Source organism: Thalia democratica, chromosome 1 (assembly GCF_965202585.1).
Source record: "Thalia democratica chromosome 1, ktThaDemo2.hap1.1, whole genome shotgun sequence".
Lineage (NCBI taxonomy): Eukaryota > Metazoa > Chordata > Thaliacea > Salpida > Salpidae > Thalia > Thalia democratica.
In genome coordinates this window covers 57392264-57417858 of record NC_139165.1, presented here as the reverse complement: position 1 = coordinate 57417858, position 25595 = coordinate 57392264, and the positions used below count along the sequence as shown (strand labels likewise).

Below are 25595 nucleotides of genomic sequence, written 5' to 3'. Positions count from 1 at the left end.
AAACTTTGCTTAATTTTAATGCATAGCAATACAATTTATCTTTTCAAAAATTCTTTTATAAAACAATGCTTCACCCTGTAGACTTAGAGCTATTCATTTATAGGTTAATTATTATAAGATAGAATTAGTTCCTTCAAGGTATACAAGCATACTAATCAGTAAATTCACGTATAAACAAACTTATACAACCTTTTTTCTAGTTCAGTATATTCATTTATTAAGATTTTAGTTCGTCAATTACTAATCCAATAAGCAAAAAAAAAAAAAAAAAAAACATGATTTAAAAAAAAGGTAGATAAAATAATAGCTGACAAAATTCAAATGATGTTAAAGTTTAAACAGTATTAAAAAAATCTAATACATTTTAAAGGTTTATAAATTTTTTTTTATCTTTTTAAATAGTATAAATTTTGTTTAAATGTTAGATATTATTTTACTTAAAACTTAGAGGAAAAAAAACTAATAGAATTGTTTTCTGATAGGCATTTGTTATACAAATGAAGCCTAAAATATAAAAACATTAACTAGTTTATTCTGTAAGTAACAAACTTTCAACTTCTTTCATAAACTTTAAACATTTTTCATCTTCAAAGGGTAAAGTGACGCATTGAACTGAAATAGGCATACCGTTGCTGTTTTTGTTAGCCTGTATGTAGAGTAGCTTTTTATCAATTTTCTTAGAAAAATAAACCGCTTGAATCAACATTTTTTAAACACTCAATGTTTTATTGTAACTCGTTACAACTAGAAACAGAAGATATACAGTAGACTACCGCTAAGTACGCACTTTTTTTGGTACGCACCCCGCCTTAGGTACGCACTTATCCTGAAACTAGGGTGAGTAATCCTGAGTAGTCTAATTGGCCTGAGATTGTGACAGCCCTGTTATTAAATGTTAATAAACTAAATACTTGTGTAGTGGCTGCATAAAAGTGAAAAGAATAATGATATTTGAGCTGTAATGCTATAAAATAAATAAATCTAGCTGACAAAGTTAAAAAAGCTACATATACAACATAGTTAATTCATAATTTAATTTAAATGTACACACATTGAAGTTTTGAAAATGTAAAAGGTACAATGTAGTTTGGTACTTTCCCTCTAACAAAACAAAATATGGAAAATATGGCTTAATATTCTTTTTTATATCATTGACTGACATTGACTTTCTATATTAAATTTATGTATTAATTATGTAGAAACTTTTTATAGTAAAAATAAAACATTTTAAAATCTATTAAAAAGTTTTGCAGATTAAAATTATGTATTAAATGTTATCTAAAATAAAAAGACTTGTTTATTTGGCTTAATTACTTGGTGGCTAGTTGTAAGAAAGAAAACAAACAACTAAATTTCAAATTATACGCTTTCTGACTTTTTAACAATCTACAGTGGAGTACCACAAGGTTGTGTAGTTGGTCCCCTTCTCTTTTTAATTTATATTAATGATATTTGTTCAAACATTGATATTAAAAGTGAGTTAAGCTTATTTCCAGATGATGCAAAAATCTTTAGTCAGTCAAATACTTCATTACAACTATCTTTAGATAATATTTACATATGGTTAAAAACTAGAAAACTAAACTTAAATCCTAGCAAATGTAAAATTCTAACCATTAACAAAAAAAATCTTCTCCAACTGACCTCTAATCAATAACATCAAGTTACCAGAAATTAAAGTTTTTAAAGATTTGGGAATTTATATTTCCAAAGATTTAAAATGGAATGAACATATCAACTATTTATATAAGATTGCAAAAACTACATGCTGTCAAATATTAAAAAGTTTTAAAACTAATTCTGCTTCAATTCTGACAAAACTATTTAAAACATAAGTTCGCCCTAAACTTGAGTTTAGTACCCAAATTTGGTCACCCCATTTAAAAAAGGATATTAACAAAATTGAATCTGTGCACAGGAGTTTTACCCATCATATTTGTAGTCGTTGCAACATATCTTACACATCATATAATGATAGAATGATTAAATTTGGTTTGAAATCACTGGAATATAGAAGATGGGAATTTGATTTATTAACTCTTTACAAAATTATTAATGGCAAATATAAAAGTTTTTTTAACCAGTTTTTTAATTTTTCTCAAAATAAATATCAACTAAGAGGAAATAATTTGAAAATAAAATGTAAACATGATTTTCAAAACAGTCAGTGGCAAGGCGCATTTTTTTCACAGAGCAAAAGCTATGTGGAACAGACTACCTCAGGATATAGTATCTTGTGAGAGGGTAGAACAATTTCGTTTAAAGCTAAAAAGATTTGATTTAAATACAATAAATACCAGTAAAATTCACTAATTTTCCACTATAAACAAAAAAAAAATATTCGTTTCCCTACGCCTCCCCCCTACAAACTAACCGTTTACTTATTTATTTTGTAATTATGAATGTTGTTTTATAAGCGATGATTTTAGACAAACTTCTTTATTGTGTGTACTAAGTAATATATAAGTTTAAATTTTTTGAACTGAATTTTCAATTTAGTTCATTTGTATATCATATTGTGTTTAACTTTTTTTTTTCATTTAAATTGTGTTTATATATATGTATATAATTTATCTTAATGTTTTGAATATAAGTTTATTTTCTTTTTGTCTTTGTGTGTGTCCTGTTAAAGTGGCTCAGGTTTTGATGCCTGAGTCCAACATTGCACAATAAACAATATAATAATACTATGTCGTCAAAAAGTACGCACTACCCGTACTAAGTACGCACTTTTTGGTCGGGTTCAATTTGCGTACTTAAGCGGTAGTCTACTGTAAATAGTTACTATAAAATCTACAACAAACTTATCTACCATGTCAACTAATAATAAAATTAATTGCTAAACATTTTTTCTTTGATTTCAATACTTTATACGTATGATGCAATTTAAAAATATAAACCAGCGACCAGCGAACTGCTGCCCACAACAAGAAAAAAAACTATGGCAAGAAAACGGAATTAAATTTTTTAGATTATCAACTGTAGATAATCTTTTGAATACATTAGTTATTTTTAGAAATAAAATTCTTAAACAAACCTTACAAGTACTTGACTTAAAATACAAAGATAGCTTAAAAAAAACTAACTATAGTTTTGATAGTTTAAAAAAAAAGTACGTTTTGCTACTATGTTCGAACTAAGAAATAAATAACTTTAATTTAATATTTGTTAAGTTTGTACAAATATGAAATACTTACAATTTTAATTTTCTCATCCCACGGGTCACCATAGTGGCCACGATAACTTTTTAATTTATTTACATCTTCAGTTGTTACTTTTGAAACAGATACTACACCAGCTGGGCAGTTTAATAAGTTGTATAACACTGTGTAGCTCCAAAATACTGGTTTAAAAAATTTAAACTGTTGATTTAAAAGATTCCGTTACTTTAAGATACTACAAAGAACATACTAAATACAGAGTTGCCAAAAGTTTTTTTTTTCAAACTTTCCAGGATTTTTAAAGAAAACGTTTTTGTGCATTATTATAGTGAAATTAATAAGGTAAAAAACTGTCTAAAATAGTATAAAATCATTAAAAAGACACTGTAAAGCTACTTTAGATGTGTTTTTTAACAACAAAATAATTAAATGATAATTTTTTTTTACTCTGTAATACATTTTTGTATCTAATAAAAACTTCATCACTTGACATGTAAAAATGATTAAAACTACAGGTTTTTTTTCAAATCTTCTAAAATTCTATGTTTTCCCAATATTCCAGGTATTTTGGCAACCCTTTAAACAGTGCTTTTAAAAGTATTCTGTATATTTGATATACCAGTCAAACTAAAATTAACTTTAAATAAATTTAACAACGTAAAATAGAGATTTTTATTTTAAGTAAAATAAAACAACTTCAAAGGACTTGTTTACTTAATAAAACTTACATCGATATGCAAAGGTTGCTGAAAGTTGAAAGAAACACAAATTTGTAGGAAACTAAATTGAAGCCAATCAAATTTTTTTTTTTTTTTAATTTTTAGGATTAAATAAAAAAATATTAACTAAGTATTAACTTTAAAGTACCTTAAAAAATACTTATAAATATAATAAAACTATATAAAGCTGTATGTCAACATAATATTTTTTACTGCTTTTAATTGTTTAGAGATTTCTTATTCAAAATAAAATACATTTTTAAGTTTGTTTTAAAGAAAACTAAACACTTACAAGAAAACCTTGTATTTCATTCCAAGTTAATACTAAGACTTTTTTGTTTTGTTTTGTAATAAAGAATAAAGTTCAAAAATAAAATCGCTTTCAATAAATACTTATGTAAGTTAGTTATCTATGCAAAATATTGAGTTCGATTTTGTCAACCTTAAAAATTCTTTAAGTATGTTTGATAAAAGTATTAGAACTAACTTTTTCATTTTGTTTAATATATTTGAATTAAATTGATAAGTCTAAATACTTTTGATTAATCAGTCTTTTATTAAAACTAAGGTATTTGGTCTTTTTTTTTCTTTTTAATTGTAGAGATCTTTCATATTTTATTTTAAACATATATATAACATCTTAAAAAAGGGGTAGGTGTCATGCCACATATGCAATGAACATTACTTTGCACAGTTTATTTTCGTGAAACAAAAATTACCAAAACAAGTTATTTTTCTTCAACATTTAAACTACAGTTAAAGTTAACTTTTGTTATAATTACAATGAACTTAAAAATAATTTAATATATGTTAAAACTATATAAAAAATGTAAAGTTAAAAAGAAAAAATATATATATAATTTGACTAAAATAAACTTGAAACTTAAATTAGATTTAAAATAAATCTTTACACACTCTTAAGGTAATTTATTTTCTAACTATATAACTGTTCTTTCACACTAACTTTTCTGTTTTTGTTTCGATACTTATTACTTGTTTACTACCAGGTCATAACATTTAACAGGTTTAGAAACAGTTTAAATACTGAGATTAAATAAAAATCACATTTTGCATCAAAAATATAAATATTTTTTCAAACATTACTAACATAAAATGACAAACCACAATCAACGTTAGTATTACTTTAAACTTGAAAGATTACTCGTTAAAATACTTCAAAAAGGAAAAAAAATAAATTCTATGAATACTTTTTTTTAAATACTTGCTGTTTAAATCTATACTTATTTTTCAATAAAATCAACTTAAAATTGACAATGATATACTTTTGAAACGAAACCGAAAATAAAACATAAAAACGCACTAATTTGGGTTACACTTTTTGCTGATGACTTGTCAGATATGCACGACGTTACTTTTGTACAAGTTTTAAAGCAACTAAAACAATTGTCCAACTTTTCTCTCTCTCTAAAACGATAAACATTATTTGAACGTCAATCAAGTAAGTTAAATCACCCACCTGTAATTTTACGTGCCCCTTCAACAATTAATATGAAATTGTTCAAAAATAAAGTATATAAATACCCTTTTTAATTGAAAGCTTGCAGTTTTAGTAGTAGGAACAAAAAACAGAATCTTCTATATTTTCTAATGTTATAACTGTAGGGGCTTCAATAAGGTACGCATCCATATGAGGTACTCCCTAGATATCGGGGAAAAGTGGGATCAAAAGTTTTTGAAAAAACAAATCATAAATATCCGATAAACTTCTATTTTTAAGCACTGCTGAAAACGGTTTAATAAAACTTTTTCAAAGTAAAATGAGTTCCTTTTATACTAAGTCAATATTACGGACTAACATTTATATGAAGTAAATTATTTGCTCACTCCTTCAAAAGTTATCTGGCGTTTACATATCCGATACTTGACCCTTAAGTTTTATCTTACTTTAAGCATTAAACACGACTTTACCATGAGTGTAACATGAAAAATACTAAGTTAGGCATAGGGAGTACGGTACTTTTGTTAAAAGTTGATCTTATTCAAAGATCTTCAACTTAGCTAACAACTGGTTTTAACGCATCTTATAATCAAAGTTGTTTTTGACATATGATGGGACAAAGTCGGAGAGTTTAATAGTACTCTTATGGAAGGATCAAGTTAAAAAGGCAAAAAAAAGACTATCTTATTTAAAACCTCTTTTCCAGTTTTTAAGCATACTTTTTTAAACTTTATGATTAAAATCTTACTTAAAAAATAATAATCATAAGTATTTTTAATTGTTTCAAAAGATTTTTTTTATAATGCAAGATACATTTTCTAAAGAAATAAGGTCATTAGCTTAAAAAATAAAGAAGAAGACAGACTTATAGTGGTTTTTTTAATTTCTGAGTAAATTGCAATCTATACGTTTGTATCAAAAACTTTTTAAGAAAATTATTATACCTTAACACTTAATTATAACTTTGGTATTCCACAACAACTCACTTATAGTTTATACCTTTAGTTATCATATAAGAGCCAATACTTTTTATTTATAATTGTCTTTACTTCCTCTCCCATTCCCTTAAGCGTAGCCTTAAAAAACTTAATGTTTGACACTTATTATAAAAATATGTGATGTATGGATAAATTATCTAAATACTTTTACATATTCTTAATTAATAAGACTTTTGCGTTTGAGATAGTATAACTTTTTTATAATCGATACGTTTAATTAAGCTGCCTAGTGCAATTTAGAAACTCGCAACAATTTAAACAACTATTATTATTATTAGTAATCAAGCGACCTACTTTGAAGTAGTTTTAGATATACTTTATTCAAAAACAGATTAAACTTATTTTTACAAAATAAAATTGTGTGTCTGATTTGTGTGTTAATGATGTTTAATAACTTTATATTGTTGTTTTATTTTACACATCACAAGTACAAATTAGTTTTTTAACGTAGAAGTAATGTCTAAAGTTAAAAAAGATAATGTTTTACTTACTTTTAAAACTGTGTGCCCCGATTAGTTTTTAAATGTATGTAATAGTTCAGTAGTGTATTAGTAATAATATTAATAATTAAATTTGTGATTAAATGTGTATCTTAACTCGTGTTTTTATACTATTTATATACGTGTTTATATAGATGAGGCCAAAGTTCACTGATAACAAAAAACTTGTAAACTTTCGGTTTTAACTGTCTCTTCAACCTTATCGCAAAAAAACACAACTTTAAATATCAGCTGTAAAATATACACTTTTAAGGTTTATACCAAACACAAAAAAAATTATAGTACTAGAACAAATAACCAACCGTTTATATGATTGATTTCTTCTAATTTACAAGCAGCGATAGGAAAGGATGGACAAATAATTGCATCAAGATCCAATTTATTCCACTTCTCAAAAAAAAGTTTTTTATAAATATCTGCTTTATGTTGATAGTTCCACGCTCTTAATGCTGATTGATCCTCTCCCCCACTCATTTGCATATCACGTGACAATCTCGTAAACTTAAAAACATATTGTAATATTAATTTTAATAACAATAAGCAACTTATCGAAGTATTATTGGTATAAGAAATATACAAAGTAGTTTTGCTCTTTTTAAGTTTATGAGTACTTATAGTTTATCTGATGATGGAAAAACAGACAAAAGCACTTATAAAGTTTTAATGACTAAAACAACTTAACTTTGTAAACTTTTAATAAAAATAAGTTGAACAAATATTTATTTATATCAAAGTTTAAAAAATTACAAAAAAATATACTTTGTTTATAATTTTTTTTCTAATTCATAAGAAATAAGATATGACTCGTAAAGCACACACTTAAATATTAAAAATGTATTAGTTTAATGGTTTTTAAAAAAATTAAATAAAACTTGCAAAAAAGTTACCACTTCAAATCTCAAATCTATTTTTTAATTGTAGAAAATAATTGTTTACTTTTTAATGATTTTTAGTGGCATAGTAAAAGATAAAGTTTTAATTTGATTAAACTTTCCTTACACACTAAGTAGATGTTTAGGAACTGTAAGAAAGATTTTTTTTTTCAAAAATTAACAAGGTTATAAACAAAAAAAATCTTGAACATAAGTGACCAGTAATTATACAATAAGATATACAAGACACACAATTTCAATAAAACTAAATATATTTCGAGCAATTCTTATCAGTAGAGTACAAAGCTAATAAGTAATAAGATTTTACAAATTTATATAGTAACCAAGTAATCATAAAGTAAACAAGAGATTAATAAACGACAAAAGCAATTAGTAACAATTAAAACCATTTAAGTTTACTTAAGTTATAATTGATCTACAGTAAAGCTAAGCATTTTTTTCTTTTACGCCTTCCATAAAAAACCTAAGAAAACCTGATCCTGTATAATTTTATATTCGTTTTAAAAAGGATTAACATAGTTATTAGAGATTTTTCCTATATATAAATTCAACCAATTTCAATTTAACGGATTAAAGCACAGCAATTTAAAATATTTATATATATTTCTTTTAATTAGTAATTTAACCTTCACCTTTAGTTTTTAGTCTAACACTTATTTACAATAAACAGAATTGACAATAATATATAATATATAACAAATAAGATATATAGAAAATCATTAAAAATGTGATAATATTCTTTGCTAGCTTACATGTCGCATCATATGACTTATTAAACCAGTACATATAAACATTTTCTTTTTTAATTTAGTTGATAACTACTGTCTATTTTTAGAATTTATAAAAATTTACTTTTAAAACTCTGAACAACTCAACTACCTTTTTTTAACATGAAAATCGCAAAACCACTTACCTAATACAACATAAAGAAAAAAAAACTACATAGAGATTTTCAAAACAAATTATTACTTACGCCTTTCCAGTAGTAATAAATAGAAAGCAAATATCTGTTTACTGAAGAACGAATTAATTTGTTTACTAATGTTTTCAAAGAAGATGATACAACATCATTTTTTAAATTTTCCAGCCACGATTTTCCTCCTTCAGCCCATAATCCTGTATTTAATAAATCAAATTCTATGTGCACAAAATATATAGCAGGTGTGAAAAATCCATCAGGTTTTAACTTAAGGGCATAGGGAGTCCAACTTTTGTTTTACTAAAAATAACATTTGATCTTATACGAAAGCTTGAAGTACAAACTACAAGCCAGTTTGTATAGAATTGAAAAAACTATTTAACTTTTAAGATATTTTATTTTTTGTAAAAAGTTTCCGATACAAACGTAGTATGGACCGCAAATTTTTTAGGGTCAATTTTCTCGGAAATTTAAAAATCATTATAAATCTATCTTCTCCTTTATTTGTTGAGCTAGAGACTTCAAATTTTTAGGAAATGTTCCTTTTATAGTTTAAAAGACTTTAAATGTTGGAATTTTAAAAATACTAAGAAATAAAAATTTTAGATTAAAAGTATAAAAAAGTTAGGTGTTTTTTTTAATAAAAATTTTATTTTTCAAAACTGAAAAATTCCTGCATTTATTCTTTTTATAATTTAATAATTCACTTTCTGTGAAAGTTTAAAGAATATAAAGGGTGAGATATATTTTTAATGAAATGGTCTTTTTTGCGTTTTTAGTTTTCGCCTTCTATTAGGAACATATTGAGGTCATCAAATTTGATTGCTCATATCTCAAAAATTACTTTGAAATTTTTCAAGCGGTTAAAAATTTCTGATAGCTCAGATAAAACTATATAAAATAAGATCAACTTGTAATATTCAAGGTGGACTCCTATGCCCTTAAATAACTAATGTGAATTCGGTCTAATTTTTATTGATTGTGTTTAAAGCTTTAATTAGGACGAATCTTAATCAGTTATAAAAGTTTATTTAATAAATTTGTGAATAGAATATATTAATACTATAAATTGTAAAAGTAAATCATTTTAAGATATAAAAACATAACTTGTTTTATACTATGGGTCGAACATTTTTTTACAATAGCTAACATTGATTCTTATTTAAAAGCTTAGAGTATGTTCTACAAGATAATTTTTATAGGACAACAACATTCAATGAACTTTTTATATGTAACAAGTTTTGCAAATAATAACCGATACACCGGTATGGAATCAAAAATTTTAAGGCCAATTATCTTCGAGTTTTAAAGTGTTCACTAAAAATCTATCTTACCTTTTATTTTTAAAGCAAATTTTCTTGTATTGTAACTTGTAAATATATCCAAAAGTTATAAATTTACATTTAGTTATAATATATAAAATATTGAACTATATTTATAAATTTTGCCCGAGTTAAGTTACTTAGACTAAGATACTACTTAAAAAAAACAATAAAGTTTTCAATGAAAACTGAATTCTTAGAAAATAGTAAATAATAATGAACCAACTAATAATTTAATTGAATAAAATATACGAAAATTCTGTCAAGATATATTTTTGTGTTATCATTTTAAAACTTTATATACAATTTTATTAAAAACCAAATGTAATACTCCGATGCATGTCTCTATTTTAGTAGAAAATTAAATTATATATACTTATAAGAAAACCTATGCGGATAAGATACAGCCCTTAAGTTTTACAACCTGCATTAGAAATATCAATAGCATTTTCAATATTTTGAACAGAGAAAGGCACTAGAGTATGACCAGAACGTAGCAACGCTTCCTTAGCAATAATAACAGCTCTCTGACAAGCTGGAACTGGTAGCATATAGCCATCATCTAAATAATACCCAATTCTCATTTTCTCTTTAGACTGGTACACCTACAATTTTACTTTAAGAGTTATGATGTACTTTTAAATTACTTTTCTTATAATACTAAACAGGTTACTAATTTCACAAGTTTTAAATTTCAAAGACATGGACAACTAAAACTGTCTCTTCATGTCTAAAAATGAGAGAGATAACAATTTTTTGTTTGTTAAACTTAATGTTTGTATAAAAAATATACTGAACAAAAGAGAAGATTAATTAATTTTTTTGGATTTTTTGATTTTTTAGGATTTAAGCTATTTTATTTATTTAAAGGGGTAGATACTGCTGCATGTTCTACGTGCGCTAATTAATGAGCATTAATCTGGCTAGTTATATTTGAAACACTTTACAAATTTCTCTTGTCTTTAGAAATTTTATTTTAATCAGCATGAACTAAAAACAAGATAATAACTGAACACTACATAAGATAAAAGCTAACAGAATATATGCTTGATAAAAAGCACACAAATAATATAAAACGATAAGATGTTAATAGTATTTGATAATAAAAACCGATATCTAACTTAAAAGTCTTCAAACTGGGCGGGTATAAAACTGCACTAATATTTTTTCAAACTGAATCCGTTTACACACTTATACAAACTGAGCAACTTTAAAAAGTTTAATGTCTATTTTAAATAGAAAGCAGCGAATACTTTTTCTTTATTACGTCCAGACTTATTTGTTCTTTTAACATAAAATATTTTTAATAAGGAACTTAAAAGGTGTCTATTTACGTAAACACCACGCATACTTTTACTACGTTCTTTAATGTAACGAACTATTTTATTACAATCTAAGGTAGTAACTTTCATATGACTATCCATAGAAACCAACCATTCAGAGGACAAAAATTTAAACTTTAAATCATTTTTAAGTAAGCTACAAAAAACTCATTTGATTGACAAGTAAATAAAACAATATACTTATACAATTAATAAAACAAAACCTATAGACCAGATAAACTACGTACAAATTTAAAACATCATGTATACTTAGCAGTGGCAACGCTTAGTATTCTTGTTTGGAAAAGTTTCACTCTTGAACTGAGCATGTTTGATAACACATTGGAAGCTTTTTTTTAGGTCGAAAGCGATGAAAGTTTATCTACTTTATATTAATATAATCTGATTAATTTTCGTTAGTAAATATTTCAGTTAGTCAATTTTTTATTAAAACAATTTTTAATTTTTTTTTTTTTTAATTTTTATAAACTAATCTACTTCAAATTGTTCTTATCTGTTTTAATGCTTAATGTTCATTTAATCTTGTAAATTTGCACTTTTTATTAAATTTTTGAGTAACTATTTTTTTTTACTTTTGTATTGGAACACAATTTTAATAAATGTACCATTTATAGAACATTGAATTATATAAAATAAAGTAACAGTGAAGAAAAAAATGAGAGTCTGATACAACAAAAATAAAGTAACTGTTAAGAGAAAAAACGCCTCATGTTATAAAATACCAAGGCATCTGTTGAGAAGGCATCAGTTTGATTGCAGTGATTCGAGTAAAGACCTTTCCAGGTGTAGTTCCAGAAATGAGCTTAATTATCATTTATATTGTTTATTGTTAATTTTTTTTTTAAACAATGTTATTTCTTAAAAGTATTTTATGATTTAAAGTTTAAGTAGTTAATTCTTATTACAGGTTTCACATTTCTTAAAATATACCATCTTAGATTTATTTCATGTGTATAGGTTTTGACTCGATCAAGTATATAATCTTATTCATATTTCAGTTAGATTGTGTATTTGTTCTTTAATATAAATACAACGACTAATTGTCCTGCCTAGTTTTCATAACTAGTATAGAATAGCTTTAAATATCATTTAGTAGTATTAGTACAGATAGGTTAATTTATTCATGGTTTATAGTGTGGATGTAAACTACAATATAACTATTACTAGTCTCTTAATTTAAGTAACCTACAATCTAGATAGACTTAAACTTTAATAAATTTTAATTAATTAACAAAATACTCTTACACTTGACTTTAAAAACGTTATTTACGACAAAGAAATCTATCAAACTTAAAAATAAAAAATAGAGTTTAGTAAAAAAAATATTTAAGTAACTTATAAGATTTTTATAAAAGATTACACAAGCTTAGAAAAAAAGTAAAGTTACAAAAGGCAGAGCGACAGCAAAGACTAAATATTACCTTGGAGTTAAAAGGAAGTGGGCAAACTGTTGGGTCTAGTTTATGCATAATTGGACTAAACAGGGCTTGGCAGCACAAAACTAAACTATCCACGTCTCTAGCAAGCGGTCCAATGCTAGAGGTTACCAATTTTTGACCTTCAGTTGGTCCTGTAGTAATTTTCTTCGAATTTTAAACACTAAAAGCTACAAATAAAAGCTAATAAAACAAACCAAGTAGTATCTAAAAATACTTGATAATAAGAAGAATATATATATATAGATATAGGGTTGCCAAAGTGTTTTTGTAATTTTCTTCCAGATTTTTAAAAAAGAAGTTTCTTAGTCCATTTTAAGTATAAAATTAAACTAAAAAAAAACTGTAGTGTAAAAAATTGAAAGATTATGTAAAGATAATTTAAATGTGTTTTTAAATGAAAGAAAATTATACATAGTTTTTGAAACTTTTATTTTAGAATATAATCAAAATTTGTTACTTTTCATGTAAAAATAGTTTAAAATTTTAAGTTTCTCTAGGTTTTTTAGTGATTTTTGTTCGAAATTCTAGGTTTTTCTACCTAAATTGTCAAATTCCAGGTTTTTTCAAATCATTGTAAACACAAATATAGGTTTAGTGTTTTGGCGTTCAAAATTAACTTTTTTCTTGTACAGCTGTTTCAGCGTTCTATACACCATAAAACATTTTTATTTATTTATTTTCAAGTAAGTTTCCTCAAAGATTATTTACAGACTTGGTGTAAAAGCAAATTAAAACTTAGTTTTTTTTGAAAATAAAAATGTAAAAATTCAGTGTGAGAATTAAAAAAGACGCTAACCATGACAACCTATATGGCTTACTCTACCGGTAGTTGGTTTAAAGCCATGACAACCACACATATGGGCCGGACACCTTATACACCCAACAATATCTGTCCCAATCCCAAGCAAGCTTCCTCCACTACTAATTAATGCACCTTCACCCGATGAACTGCCCCCGGGGGAGAAATTTGGATCGTGAGGGTTTCTTACTTGACCATAAATCGGGTTGTTGCTGCCAAAACTAGAAAAAAAAATATTATTCTTTATTAAAAGTTTTTAAAAAAGTTTTTGTGTTGTTTAAAATATACATACATGTTTTAAATAACTTTTATAACAATTACATTTTCTACTATAACTTTTGTTTAAACAAGCTAAATGATGAGTCTCGTCTAGATATGATGCCGATGTGTTTTTATAACTTACATATTACTAGTACCAGGGTAGCCACTGGTTTTTGGCATATTTCCTCCAGGTTTTTGAAAGTACTTGTTTTTGGGTCTATTTTTAGATTAAAAATAAGTTAAGCTAAAAAACTTTGTCAAATAGTATAAGAACATTAAAAAAATACTGTTAGGCTACTTTAAATCTTTTTTTTATTAAAAAATATTTTTGATGATGCCAAAAAAAATAATTTATATGATAGGATTTTTTTTTGTCGTATCGGAATTACACTACTTAACACGTAAAGTTCGTGAAAATTCCAGGTTTTTCAGTGATTTTTATTCAAATTTCAAGGTTTTTTTCAAAAATTTCTCAAACTCCAGGCTTTTTTAGCCTAAATTGTCAAATTCAAGGTTTTTCCAGGATTCCAGGTTTAGAAGCTACCCTGTAGTATACATGCACTTTTTAAGTAGAAGGTTGTAAATATTTTACTTATCTAAAACAGAACATTGATATTAGGAGTAAAGTTTATTTTACAATAACATAACGATTACATGATCACTAAAGATTATATAAATCATAAAATGTGGTCAAATTTTTACACAAAAAGGTTTACAAAGATATAAGAACCTCAGCATAGATTGTGAGATATTTGTTTTGACAAAAGGAACAGCTCCATGATGTTTCAGAACTTTCACTACTACGGAATCTTCAACAGGTCTTTTTTTCAGAATATTGTTTGAAAAGCCTAATGTAGTTGAAACAGCCTTTTAAAAAATATATATAAAAATCTTTTAAAAAATCTTTAAGTTTATATACAATTTTACCTGGACGTCAAAGCACTCCTTTAAGCTAACGGGAATTCCGTACAGCACTTTATCTTCGTTGTAATCCTGAACTATACAATGCTCATCTTGAAAAACTGAAGATAAGCAATTTGTACTCAAACTGATCTCACATGCCTTTAAATTAAACATTATATATGGTTAGGCTTGGTTCTTTTGTATGATATATTAAGAAGTAAATACTTTTAATAGAAAACTTGTAGCTATGTTCCGAGTTCAAAGCTAGGTTTTACATTGGTACAACTTCACTCAGTTTTAAAAACTTAGATTTTAAGAATATCAATAGATAAATTGAAAAAACTTACAACTTTTAACTTTTAAAAATATTAAAAGACTTGTTAACTTTAAAAATATCTTCGTTTTTTATATACAAATTTGTAATATTTCCTTTTACAAATCTTAGGTACAAAATACGATATTTTGTATAAAAAAACTTCATTTGACGGAAGTACACTATTTTGTAGCTTTTAGAATTATTTTTTATAAACATATTAAAATAAAACATTTTGTAAAATTACAAATAAGCGTAACTAAAATACTTGAAGTTTAATGAGCAGTTAGCTGCTATAAATGAACCCTTATTTATTGTCTAAATGTGCATTAAACACAAAATACATGAGTTTCAATTTTTATAAACCAAAGACTATATTTACTGATTTGAAGATAAGCTGTTCTTATTATAAAATCATACAGAAGAACACATTGAACAAAACAAACGTTGATTTCATAAGGATCATGGTCTAGCAATTGTAAAAATAAATTAAGGAGTTAAAATTTATCAGTTTTAGAAAATTTCATAAAAACTAACTTTCGTTATTACTAACTTTTTGTTATTGTTAATGTTAAGCAAACTATAATATATTCTTTTAAAACTAACTTTAATTTTGAGCTTAGCCGTACAATGATACTTACACCAAACTTAAAGAAAACTAAACTTCTAAGCTATGTTCTTCCATGTAAACTTAAACCACCATCTTAGGATTTACACTCTTTGAATCAAAACAGAAAGCCTGAGTTATATGAGAAAGTTGAAAATATGTAGTACATATAAGTAAAAACTGTAAATTATACAGTTAATTAACGTTGAATACTTGATAAGATCACACCAACAATTATTTTCTAGAGCGAAAACTTGACTTTTAATTTAAAAAAATATGAATCAAGTTGTAGAACTACCCAGAGATTTAGGAAAAACACGCAAACTAGTTTGAGTTTTCTTATAAAAGAGCCAAAATACTCTATTTTTAATGAGCACTATATAAATTTTGATGTACAACCATAAAGCAAAAAAATCTAAGGATAAAATAACTTTAAAAATTACACCTAAAAACTTAATTTGATTATATATAGTGTTCTACCGGATAAAAATCCTGGATCTAGTGAGTTATTGTCGATGCTTGCTAAGATATGGATCCAACCAGATTTAATATGAAAAATAGGTTTAGATCTGGTCTTCTAGATCTTGATTAAAAAAAAATATTATATCTAATTTAAATCTGACATCAATTTAGATAAAATCCAGATCCAATAATGCTCAGTTTAAAAATAAGCTTGGCTGGATCTGGATCCTTAATCTAAATTGAGGTCCTACCGGAACTAGATTTTCTAATTAAGATCGAGCAGAGACCAAATTCAGAGTCATTTTTTAAACTAAAATCTGTATTGTTTCGGATCTTAGCAACCTAAGCTGAGATCCCGCTTTTTGATCTGGTAAAACGCTTTTTTAATTATATATCAATATAAATAAATTAATAAATAGTTTAACACATCTTCAGGATTGCCTGCTTTTAAGTCAAAAAGACTGTCATGAGTTTTTTTCAAGTTCTTAAGGAAATTATTTTTATTCTTTCAAAACTAATAAAAATTGATTTTTTTTTTTAAATTGGTTATAAAATAACAAAAATTGAAACTAAACCACATTCAAAATCTTATTCTAATTTTTTTTTCTTAAAACTATCCTGATTAAAAAAAACTATTCTGAGTCAGCCTGAGTTTAAGAAAAAAAAATTAAAATATTCTGAATTATTTAGAGCTGTACTAAGTGATCCTAAGATTTTCAAAAACTTCAATATATCCTGAGTTAGGGTAGCTGTCAAATTTGCACGAGCGTACAAAATTGCACGACGGCACAAAATTGCACAAAGGTACTTTTGAACAAATTTCGATTTTTTAAAGGTATTAATCATATTAAATACAGGATTGCTTGACACTCAGGATTCTCAGGGGGAACAAGTCAAAATTGTACAAAGACTAAATTTCACAAAGATACGTTTGCACAAAGGTAAAACTGCATGAAGAGACAAAATTGCATGAAGACAATTTTGCATTGATGGTCATTTTTGCATGAGAGTAAAAAAAAATAAACAAAAAAAAAGAAAGAAAAAAACACAGAAAAAAAACTAAAAGATGAATTTTTGAAAACAAAAGAAAAAAAAGTTACTGACCAAGGGTAAATCTTAGGGGTAACAGTAATAGTAAGAACAAAAAAAAACAGATATTAAATTATTAAGAAAAAAAAAAAGAGTTAATCAAAATAAATTAATTAATATACAAAAAGCTACCAAATAAAAGTAAGGGTTAGGGATAACAGTGAAAGTACAAAAAAAAACAAATAAATTTGATTAATAAATAAAAATTAATAGTTTACCGAGGGTAAGGGTCAGGGGTAACAGTTACAGTAAAAAAAAAATTCAACCCATGCAAAATTGTCTGCTTGTGCAATTTTGCCTGTAACACTTCAACAGTGTTTTTCGCAGTCGAAAGTCTTTCTTTCTTTTCTCTCAAATTTATTTACTTTTAAGTCAGTAAACACAATTGTTTCTTGAGTTAGTTTTTAGTGTCTTAGTTGATAACACGTCTATTTCTTAAAAAGTGTTGTGTTTGCATCCTACACTTGTACGATGGCGACTGTTTTATATGAACTTTTGAATTAAAGTAGTTTATTTGTACAGTTTGTTTAATATTTTTCGCATTTTCTATTCATTTTATTACAGCTTTATGTTTTTAAGACTCGATTTCTTTATATAAGTATTTAAGAATTTTAACAATCTTACTACTTAATTAAGCTAAGCTTAAATGATAGTTTCAGGTTAATTCGCGTTTCATAAGTCGACTTAGCTAAATAACTTAGCTAAGTCAATTCTAAACATTTAAGTAACCGTCACCAATATTGTTATAACGCGTTAAGTCAGTTAATATTTAGGTTCGCGTACCTAAGTAACAACATAGGTAGACAGGCAAATGGTTACCCTGGATATATGAGTACGCACCTTAATTAATCCGTTATCTTCTTCTCTTTTAATTTCTACGTTTTGTAGATAGTGACCCAAAATTAGTTTAAAATTTTATAAGACTTTAAACATGTCTACTAGTATTATGGACATAAACTATTCTAGGCCTAGTAGCAGCCACCTTGTTAAGAACTGGAATGAATTTAAACAAAATAAGTATAAGTTATTAACTTCTGATTTCCCCGCGTATCGTCCTCCCGAACCAGTAGCCTACAGAAAACTTAGTTGTAATCACAACCAGTTTAATATCTTAGAAAGTGACCAATTGTATTGGTTACTACAAAGTCTAAATACTAATATCTATCAACTTGTATTATGGGAACTACTTGTATCAATATTAATCGAACGCGGTCGGGATCCGATCTATTTAAGAGACCATATAGCTCACCAATGGGGTGGATATAGGCGCACCGAAGTAATCGAGTCAGAACTCGATAGTCTCAAAACGTTTAAACAGCCTGTAACGAAGTCGTAAAGTTTAACCTTAAAATTGATGTGTTAAGAGCTGAGATTAGCAAAAGACAAAGTAGGCGCGATATACTCGAAAAAACGTAGTACGAGAAAATTGTATGGTTCGAGTATCAAGGATACACAGTACCACGCCATATTAACTGAAACCTTTAGGGAGCTAGAAGTTGTAGAACTTGTTTTGAAATTCCTTTGAAACTAGAGGAGGTTGGCATGCCAACTTCCAAGGGTTTGTTTAGAAGGGTAGGGGGGTTAATGGTTGACTCATGGCTAAGAGGTCTTTGGCTCTGAGTGCGAGCACTCTTAGCCCGAGTTTGAATCATAGTGTCTGGAAGACACTCTGGATTTGGACTGACCCGTGACATAGTTTAAATTTACTTTAACAAAAACTATTTAATAATATAAAATACAAAGGAGTTGGGATAAATTTATATACTAAAAACTTAAAAGTAAACCAATTTGTAACAAAATATAAAAAACTTAAAATGAATAAAGTAGTTAAAATTAGACAAAAATTACAATAAAAAACTCAGGTTTGAAAATATCAATAAAATTTTATAAACTGTTATATGTTAAAATTTTATACAATGTTAACAAAAATCAAGAAAATACTTAAATTTGTCTAAAGACAATTTAAGTATAAAAAAAGTCAATAAAATTAGTCACTAGCACACAGGAAAAGGTGGATCTACTGCAGGGTTTCCCAAAGTGGGCCAAGTGGCCCCCTAGGGGGCCATGACAGACACTCAGGGGGCAATGAGCAGCAAAGGGGGAAGAGGGGGGGCCATGAGCAGTAAAGGAGCCACAGGGGGGGCCATGAGGCCATAACTTGAAACTTACACTAGATATTTTTGAGTTGCAGATGAAGAGCAAAAAAAAAAAAAAAAAAGGTCTTATGTGTATTTTATAGTAGTTTATAAGTAATCTATATGTTGAAGGGGGCCATTACTTTTTCAAACTCTTTAAAGGGGGCCATTAGCAAAAAAGTTTGGGAAACCCTGATCTACTGGAAGACAATCAACTCCACTCCAATTCTTTCCTCAGAACTCAGACTACTGTCTCTAACAATGCCCCAAGCTCACAATAGTGATTTCTTTCAGTGATGACTGTTGTTATAGCAACAATTTCAAACTTCTTGTACTATAACTTGTCAACATCTCATTTGTTGTTGTTTATAGCTTGCTAAACAACAAAGTGTTTCCAATTAAAAAATAGAAAATTGTAATAAAATAAATCGTAACACCTTCCCTCATTAAGTCTTATCGAAAAATTCTCGCATATAGAATCCGTAATTACCACATTCGAAAATTTTTGTAGGTACAACGGCATCGACGAATTATACTATAATGAGAGAATAAAATTTGTCTTATTTTCTAATATATTACCTTCTAAGGATATGTGTTTATTTTTCAGTATAACTACAATTAAGCACAGAAATCTCGCTTACTTAAAGTTATTTTTACGTAACACCGACAAAAGAACTCGTGAGAATCTTAAGCGCGATCTTTGCAAAAATTACGCGAATTAGGAGCCGAATTAGCCGAACTCGATCGCAGAACAGCTGCTAGAGAACCAAAAAGCAATCGCGCTGTCGCCATACCGAATTATGACGTCACGAGTACAGCGTCGCGTAATGCAACAAAAAAAAACTGATGAGAACCAACGTTCTGAACAACCACGGCCAGCATCACCAGGGCCAGAGTCTACGACTAGCGCCAACGATCCGAGCCATCTTGGCCAGCACCACATCGGGCAGTCCCAACGGTCAGCGCAACCGCAGCCAGCATCACCAGGGCCAGAGTCAACAGTCAGCGCCACCAAACCAGCACCTATATGACCAGCGCCAACGATCCGAGCCATCTTAGCCAGCACCACAACGGGCAGTCCCAACAGTCAGCACAACCGCAGCCAGCACCAGAACAATTAGAACCAACGGCTAATTCGGAAATTTTTTCCGTCAGACCAACAAACCACGGAAATTGTCCTCGTCTACGACCGGAAGCGCAGCAGCGACGCCAGAAATTACTTCCGTCAATCCGACAAACACTTCTTCCAGCATTACTTCGGCCGGCAAAGCGAAAAAATCACAAAAGTTGCCCCTTTCTCTAAACAAAAGCACATCAGCGATGCCAAACAACGACGAAACTAAAGTAAATGTTAGGCCCGATCGCGAAATCTTAACAAAAAAAAACACATTTCTTACTTGAAACGCGAAACAATTGCGAATAACAAAATACTTTTAAAAATTAGCTTAGAACAGATTTTTAAAACAAACCACGAATTATTTTGCTTATATTTCACAAATAGCGATATAAAGCCAGAGAAACTTTAAACAATATAAAGCACGCAATTTTAAGACAAACCACGAATTAATTTGGCTTATATTTAACAAATGGCGATTTAAAACCTAAAAATCTTTAAACAATGAAGCACGCATTTTTAAAAATAATCACGAATTATTTTGGTTCATTTTTCATCAATGGCGCTTTAAACATTTTAAAATCGAAAAACTTGTTAGTCAGAAATAAACCGTTGTGAAAATTTGAGTATAACGTCGAACGGGATTTTTCACCGCTGGAAAATTAAATTAGATGTTATTGAAAGACCACCGAAAGAGTGATTTGTTTTTATTCAATTATAGCAGACAACTAGTCTAAGAAGCTTTCCGAACAAAGCTTAGTACGAAATCGAGTCGTAAGAAATTGAAGGAGTATTTTTAGAGTGATAAACTTAACTTAAATTTTATGTCGAGCTCTTACTAATACTAAAAAAAATTGCCTTAGTTTGTTTAACTTTATTCCATTTTGTTTTTTAGCAACAATTTTATGTTCAAACTTTGAACTATAATACTTACAGTTGTACTATTATAACCTTAGTAATTGCTGGTAACAAACTTTATTACCATATTTTTTTGTTGTTATACACCTCACATACTTAAAACAACACATTTTTAATAAGGTCATTTGAGCTATTAAAAATCTTATTCAGTATTTAAACGCTAACAAACAATTTTTTTTTAAACTTTTCTAGAATATTAAAGTTTATAAAATAAGTACAAAGTTCACCAGCTATATATTTTACGAAAACAAGTTTAAACTTTTGAAATGCATGTACAGTAGACTACCGCTTAAGTACGCAAATTGAACCCGACTAAAAAGTGCGTACTTAGCACAGGTAGTACGTACTTTTTGACAACATAGTATAATATGAAATTTAGTTGTTTGTTTTCTTTCTTACAACTAGCCACTAAATAATTAAGCCAAATAAACAAGTCTTTTTTATTTAAATAACACTTAATACATAATTCTAATCTGCAAAATTTTTAATAGATTTAATTTTCAACATGATTTATTTTTTTCTATAAAAAGTTTCTACATTAAATAATACATACATTTAATATAGAAAGTCAATATCAGTCAATGATTAAAAAAGAACATTTAGCCATATTTTCCATATTTTGTTTTGTTAGAGGGAAAGTGCCAAACTACATTGTGTTTACCAAACATTTTCAAAACATCAATGTGTGTACATTTAAATTAAATTATGACTTAATTATGTTGTATTTGTAGGTTTTTTTAACTTTGTCATCTAGATTTATTTATTTTATAGCATTACAGCTCAAATATCATTATTCTTTTCATTTTTCTGCAACCACTACATAAGTATTTAGTTTATTAACATTTAATAACAGGACTGTCACAAATCTCAGGCCACTTAGACTACTCAGGATTACTCACCTTAGTTTAAAAATTGTGAAAGTCTCAGGCTAACTCAGCAGGTTGGCCATTCTACCTGGAAACATAAAATAATCTGGAAAAACTTGATGATTGAAAATTAAAGCACGGGTAGTGCGTACTTAAGGCGGGGTGCGTACAAAAAAAATTGCGTACTTAAGCGGTAGTCTACTGTAATTGGTTGTTTTGTCAACTAACTTGTGTTAAATGTGAAATGTTTTTAATACGCTAAAAGTTTGTAGAAAATATTTCGCTAAACTGAAGCTATAAATGTTTCAAAGTTTCTTATAAACATACTTGAAACACTTGAAAAAGTATCTTCTTTATATTTTTACTTAAAGTTAATTTAATTCAAGTAATTAGTTACTTTCTATTTGCACTTTCGCACGAAAACGGCTCGAGAATCGAAAGTCATCAACGAGTCAGCGAAGGAGACGCAGAGATCTGATGTACCATCAGCGTACGGTGGCCGAGGTGGAGAACAGATGAGGAAACCAAGCATGTACGAGGAGCGTGTACGGAAAAACATCGGGGAGCGAGTACTACCAGTGAAGAATTTCTGAAAGTTCTTTCAGTTTTTTTAGTCATTTTGTAAATTGTTCAAAACTTTTTTTATTCTGTACGTCATCAACGGATTTTATAGCATTTTAAAAGTAAAGTAATATTTTGTTTAATTAACAAGATAAAGTCGACGATAGTCGGCGGTAATCTTTCATTTATGTTTCTATGTTAGAGGTTGTTTAGTGTTTTTTACAAGTTCAAAACTAATATAAGACAATATTTTTCTTAACTATAAGTGGTAATTCCAAAATGGCGAAATAAGTGTAGAGAATGTAACACTTCAACAGTGTTTTTCGCAGTCGAAAATGGCTTTCTCTCTTTTCTCTCAAATTTATTTAACTTAAATTCAGTAACGCTCTTGTTTTAGTGGGTTAGTTTTCAGTGTCTTAGTTGATAACGCTTATCTATTGCAAAGTGTTGTGTTCGCATCGTACACTTGTACGATGGCGACTGTTTTTTATATGAACTTTTGAATTAAAGGAGTTTATTTGTACAGTTTTTTATATTGTGTTTAGTCGCATTTCTATTCATTATACTTACCTTTATTATTATTTATACTTACATTATGCAAACCTTAATGTTCAGAGACTCGATTTTTTTATTTAAGTACTTAAGCATTTTAACAATCTTACTACTTAATTAGGCTAAGCTTAAATGATAGTTTCAGGTTAATTCGCGTTTCATAAATCGACTTAGCTAACTAACTTAGCTAAGTCAATTCTAAACATTTAAGTAACCGTCACCGATATTGTTATAACGCGATAAGTCAGTTAATAGCCAGGTTCGCGTAATATAAGGAACAATTAAGCTTATGCCTTTATGCAAAAATATCTTTGTGCAATTTTGTCTTTGTGCAATTTAGTAACCTCGTGCAATTTTGACTCGTTCCTCTTGAGTTATCCTGAACTTCCTGAGAATCCTGAGTGTCAAGCAACCCTAGATCTTATTGATGAATAATACCATTAAAAAATCGAATTTTGTTTTAAACTTAATGTGTTTAATAAACTAATTTATTAGCTAAATTTTGCAGCGTTTATGTTAAATTATATCACAAAGTATTAAAGAGATATACACATTGCTTTTTTTTTGAAGACTAGTGAAAACTTTGACTAAAGCAACACCATTTAAAGATAATGCTTTATGATAAAAATTAATTATTTTACCACTTACTTTTACACGGAAAGCTCTAACTATATCTATGACTTTAGTGCTATCTTTTGTTGTAATTTCAATCAATTCTTTTGCACTCATTTGTAAATACTTTCTTTCCTACACAATATAAAAATAGTTATATTATAAAGTAACTCAAAGAAAATATTTGTTTATTGTATACTACATTTTTAACTTGATACAATTTAAAACAAATATTAGAACATTACAGATGAATTATGCTTGAGTTCATACAACTATTTAGTTTTAGCAATGTACCTTAAAGTAATATTAATTCAGGGTTGCCACAAAAAATATTGTAAATTTAGCCTGACTTTTACCTTCCTCTTAAGTACGTGTTTTAAATATGCACTTCAAGTTAAATACGCATTCTCAGTACGTATGTTTTGATAACTACGTATTTTGAGTACACATATTTTGACAAGTACGCATTTTAGTACGCACTTCTTATACAGTACACATTTTTGAACCAAAGAAAAGAACACATGTAATTTAACAGTAACTATTACTAATAAACCAAGACTCTTTTTAAAACCTTTTAAAAATATCAATTTTAAAATAATGCACTAATCATGAAACTATAAAAATAAAACTGTGACTAAAAAAAATTTAGAGTGTAAGTGTCCTTAAAAACAATTAAATAGTATAAACTGTAAACTAATAACAGTAAAAAACATAATGTTTACAAATAAAATCAAGCTTAAAACAAAAAATTTAGGTAAACATTGGTTAAAAAACATGAAAAAAAAACAATTATTTTGATACCTTTTTCATTTTAGAAAGCAAACTAATTTCTTTATCTAAGCTAGCAATTTTGCGTTTTGCCTTCTCGCGCTGTTTCTTTAAATCTTGTTGGCTTTGAAACTTAATGATTTTGGGAGTAATTTTTTATTTTTTGTCTGTCTTAAAAGGATTTTTTGTTAATTTTTTACCACTTTAAGGCTTTAAAATTTAAGGAACTTTGTAAACTAAAACTGACAAATTCTGACACTTTGACATAAAAAAACTGACTTTTTGCCATTTTAACCTAAAAACTGACTTTTGGTTATTTCGACCTCATAAAAACTGACTTAGCCTGATTTAGCCTGACCACCCGTGGCAACCCTGATTATACTGAATTGCATGATATTTCATTATTAAGTATACAAATAAAAACTTATAAAAACCTAATTTTTTAATTACAATTTTTGGGATTTAATAGAATATATAAAACAGATTAACAACTAATTTGAATTATATAAAATAAAGTTAAATTAAAACATAGTAGTACAAGTTCTACTGATTAAAAACTTCATTAATACACTCTTACCGATAACTTATCATAAGTTTGAGCTTGAACTGCATTATTTCTTCTTCCTCTCTTTTGGAAAGCAGAAAACTTTAGTTTTTCTCTCTTTTCAGTTTTTGTGATAAAAATAGAGCAGCAACCAACAAAAACAGCTCCACCACATAATGAAGCCCAAAAAAATGGTGTTGTTTCCTTTAATTTTTCCATAAATGTAATAATAGTTACATATGTACCGAAATATGGTAGAGCTCTACAAAGTATCAAAAGTTTTCTGAAATGTTGAAAACAGCTGTTAAAATCATTTAAAACTTTTGTGGTTAAGCTAT

General features: G+C 27.4%; 1 protein-coding gene across 1 annotated transcript; it reads right to left on the bottom strand.

The window, feature by feature from the left end:
- Positions 1-327: 327 nt before the first annotated feature.
- On the bottom strand, positions 328-25535 carry LOC145838330 (fatty-acid amide hydrolase 1-like). Its single transcript, XM_082945939.1, has 11 exons — positions 25291-25535; positions 23982-24080; positions 14741-14875; positions 14544-14680; positions 13550-13773; positions 12736-12884; positions 10396-10576; positions 8704-8846; positions 7140-7338; positions 3198-3343; positions 328-646 (listed from the first exon to the last, which is right to left on the bottom strand). Exons 1-11 carry the CDS (start codon positions 25474-25476, stop codon positions 530-532), a joined length of 1716 nt encoding a protein of 571 aa, XP_082802065.1. The 5' UTR covers positions 25477-25535; the 3' UTR covers positions 328-529.
- Between the last annotated feature and the right edge of the window lie 60 nt (positions 25536-25595).

Bases quoted from the DNA above. Each gene is read 5' to 3' on its own strand.
- LOC145838330 (XM_082945939.1), bottom strand. From the start codon at position 25,476: ATGGAAAAATTAAAGGAAACAACACCATTTTTTTGGGCTTCATTATGT. The intron at 14,681-14,740 runs GTAAAATTGTAT...ATTTTTTAAAAG, and splicing joins AGGAGTGCTTTGACGTCCAG to GCTGTTTCAACTACATTAGG. The intron at 12,885-13,549 runs GTTAGCGTCTTT...AAATTACTACAG, and splicing joins AAGCCATATAGGTTGTCATG to GACCAACTGAAGGTCAAAAA.